General features: G+C 37.7%; 1 protein-coding gene across 1 annotated transcript; it reads right to left on the reverse strand.

Moving 5' to 3' along the window:
• On the reverse strand, positions 2,739–3,464 carry LOC109350493. Its single transcript, XM_019591722.1, has one exon. The coding sequence runs from the start codon at positions 3,462–3,464 to the stop codon at positions 2,739–2,741; it is 726 nt and encodes a 241-aa protein (XP_019447267.1).

The raw sequence follows: 3,866 nt of genomic DNA on the forward strand, positions 1-3,866 counted from the left end.
ATACCCTTTTTACTTTACTTAGCACATCCTCGTTAATCTTTTTTTAGACCAGCAAGTGTAGCTGCACCCCAAATTTATTCAATAAGGCAAAAGAGAAACATAATTCATTACCTCAGCCTGAATTTATAATTCGACAGCTTAAGCCTATTCCTATGGAAGTCAGCCTTAATAAAATGTGGTATATTGTCCCACCAAAAACCTCTTCTAGACACAACTCCAATGGTTGCAAGCTTATCAACACAATCATTTCCTTCTCTATAAATATTAGAAATTCTAAAGTTCAAAGATGGAATCAGAAGAAGGCAGTGACTACACTTCTGAATGAGCTTTCAAGAGGGTGTGAATTTACCATTAAAGATATTCACCACTAGAGCGGAATCATATTCCAACCAGATGTCCTTCCAGCTTTTGGAAACAACAATCTCAATATCAATTATAAGAGATAGCAACTCTGAAAAGAGAGACTCTTGAATACCATAATAGGATGCAAAACAACCCATAATTGTACCCTTACTGTCTCTCAATATACCACCCTCACCTGCATACCCCGACAAGCCATGAGCCACGCCATTAGTATTTATTTTAGTCCATCCAACTAAGAGGGTGATCTAAAGGACTTCCAAAATTGCAGGAGCTTTACTATAATTTATTATCACCTTGAACATCGTAAGAATGACCAGTTCATGCAAGGAAGGACTAGATTACAACTTGGTAGAGTTACCAGATAGAGAAGTGGCCAATTTAATTCTAGAGATTGCTTGACAGGTTGAAGTTTTAACACAATCAACTTGGCTCTATTTCTGCGAAACCAAATTGTGGAACTATGTTGATGATGCTAGCTATAACCACCTTTTTAACTTGAGGGCTCCATGCTCTAAATCTCACTTGCAGAATTGAAGTAGTTGAGTTTGTATCAATCGAGGAGCTAAACATGCTACTCAGCCAATTCCAAAGGGTGATAGCAAAAGGACAATACATAAATAGATGGCTAATGTTTCCGGATTTGCAAGGCATAGTGTGCAAATAGAAGCTAAATACATTCCCCTCCTTTGTAAATTCTCATATATGGACATGCTATTTTTATGAAGCCTCTAGAATGTAAAAGATTTCGAAGGAGGTATAGATTGAGACCAAATTGTTTTGCACCATTGAGGCTGAGAAGTACAGGAGCTAAAGCATTGAAAGGCAACTTTCATAGATAGTAGACCATTAGTAATTTTTTTGCCAAACTAACTTGTCCTGAATGTTAGTAGAAAAATTATTAGTTTTTGCCATCCAGTTTGGAATAATCCTGTGGAAATCCTTGATGAAATCAACCACATAAGTTGATAGAGAAGAGTGAATTGAGGCAAGAATGCTTAGATTATCCACCAATGGGGAGCCAAGCAAATTGTTCATCCTATAATGGATGAGATTTCCATTTCCAACCAACCAGATGGAGTTATCATTGGCGGTGTAACAATTGCTCTTAATGCCTGGCCATATAGATGATTTAACATAAGTGGTAGTAAGGCTACTAGCTTTATGGAATATTTTCCTATAAAAGATAGCTCAATCTTGAGAAAGGATAACATGTCCCAAGAAAGCTTCAACATAGAAGCTCGGTTCATTGTTGCTAAAGACCTTAGCCCCAAACGACCGTCATTAGCTGGCACACAAACTTGATGTCAGGCCACTGTGACCAGTTTTTTGACCTTTATGTCTCCTAACCATATAAAATTTCTTATGCAATTATCCATATATATCAGAAGTCGGGCAGGCCAAGAATAGACATGGAAGCTATAAAGCAGCATACTATGAATTCTGGACTTCACTAATTCTACTCTGCCCATAATGGATAAGGAATAGTCTTTCCACTTAGTTAGCTTGTTGACTATTCTATCAGCATTGGATTGCAGATGGATGTGTCTGGGCTTGCCTTTAAACAGAGTCACTCCCAAATAAGAGAGAGAAATAACTAGTAGAGAATCCTAGCCAGGAAGAAAGATTTAGAATTTTCCTAGTAGAGGCTTGAGAAATGTAGAATTTATACTTATTCAGATTGATAACTTAGCCAGAAGCATGAGCATAGTCCTTGATCAATTCTTTCAGGGCTAACAACTCTCTTTTGATTCCCTTACAGAATATCAAAATGTCATCTGCATAGAGCACATGACTCTAAGTTTGCAACCTCCTAGGGCCAGAGATGGGACTGATTTTTCTATCACCAAACAACTTTGATATTCCTCTATTGAGGACATCTTCAATAATGCAGAAAAGAAGAGGGGAAAGAGGGTCACCTTGCCTCGCTCCTCTACAACAAGTAAAAAAACCCACAGTTTGGCTATTGACCTGAATGGACAATTTAGTAGAGAGCAAAATGACCTTAACCCACTTAGTGAACTTAGTATTAAAGCCAAAAGATATTATAGTAGCCAGCAAGAAGTCCTAATCTAGAGTGTCAAAAGCTTTTTTGATATCAAGTTTAATATCCAAGTTGCCTCCAAAAGCTTTATGGCCAAGAAGGTTGATAGCTTCAGAGGCTATACAAATACAATCTTGGATGTGCCTATCTTTAATAAAACCTATCCGATTGGTGCATATAATCTTTGGGGCTGTAATAGCAAGCCTATCTACAAGGAATTTAGTTATGATCTTGAATTAGAAATTAGCCAAGGAAATGGGCCTGATATCTTCAATTCTGTCTACACTAGGAGACTTAGGAATGAGCACCACTATGATGGAATTGAGATTTGGCATCAACTAATCTTGTGTGAAGAATTAAGAAATCCTGTTACACACATCAGTACCAACAATTTCCCAAAAAGACTGATAAAAACAACCTCCAAACCCTCAGAGCCAGGGGCCCCTTCTCCATTAGCAAACACATCAGCTTTAATTTCCTCACTGGAAGGGGCAATAGTGAGCATTAGATTGTTTTCCTCAGAAACCATATTTGGTATCACAAATTGGATAAGATTGTTGGGGGATGTGTTGTTAGGACAAGCATACAAGCCATAGTAGTCAGAGAGGACATGGTTAGCAATTTCTTGAGGCTCAGTCAAAATATTGTCACCATCTTTTAATAAAGTCATGGATTTAGTTGCTTGTCTAATATTTGTTACCTTATGGAAGAAGATAGTGTTTCTATCCTCACTTTGGTGCCACCTGAGTCTAGACTTCTCCTTCCAAAAAGCCTCATCCACTGTTAAAGCATTCAAAAGCTCCTTTTGGGCTAATTCCTCTTGGTCAAGACAATTTTGATATTGCCCCAAACCATTTAAATTTTGTTGAGCAGAATCCACCAAAGCCAAAGCATTTTTAACTTTTTCATGAACATTTCCAAAGACATTTTTAATCCAAGCTCTTAACTCTTTCTTGAGGATTTTTAACTTTTGGGACAAGACAAACATGGGACTACCCGCCACATCAGAGTTCCAAACCTCATCCATAACCCTTTTGCAATTATCATGCCGGAGCCACATTTTTTGAAACTTGAACGACACCATCTTGCTAGTTGAGGTTGAAGTGTGACTCCAAATAAGAAGTGTGACTCCAAATAGAAAGCCAATTATCATTGCAAATGCTTTTGTCCAGCCTTTTTTCATTATGAGTTGCACCTATTCTTTTATTCGATCAAGTGAACTCAACACCTCTGTTTAATATGTGGGTTAAATCAGAATCATCTATGAAGGATTTGAACTCAACAAAAGGTAATCTAGAGGGAAGGTTAGAACCTTTATATTCATTGGCTCCTAACGCCACATTGAAATCACCCGCAAAACACCAAGGGCCAAGAAAATTGGTCATCAAGGATATGACTTCAGTACACAGTTGGTGTCTATGCAGGTAGTGAGTGTGAGCATAAACTGCACATATGAAAAAAA

This window comes from Lupinus angustifolius, chromosome LG06 (assembly GCF_001865875.1).
Source record: "Lupinus angustifolius cultivar Tanjil chromosome LG06, LupAngTanjil_v1.0, whole genome shotgun sequence".
In the NCBI taxonomy this organism is placed as follows: domain Eukaryota; kingdom Viridiplantae; phylum Streptophyta; class Magnoliopsida; order Fabales; family Fabaceae; genus Lupinus; species Lupinus angustifolius.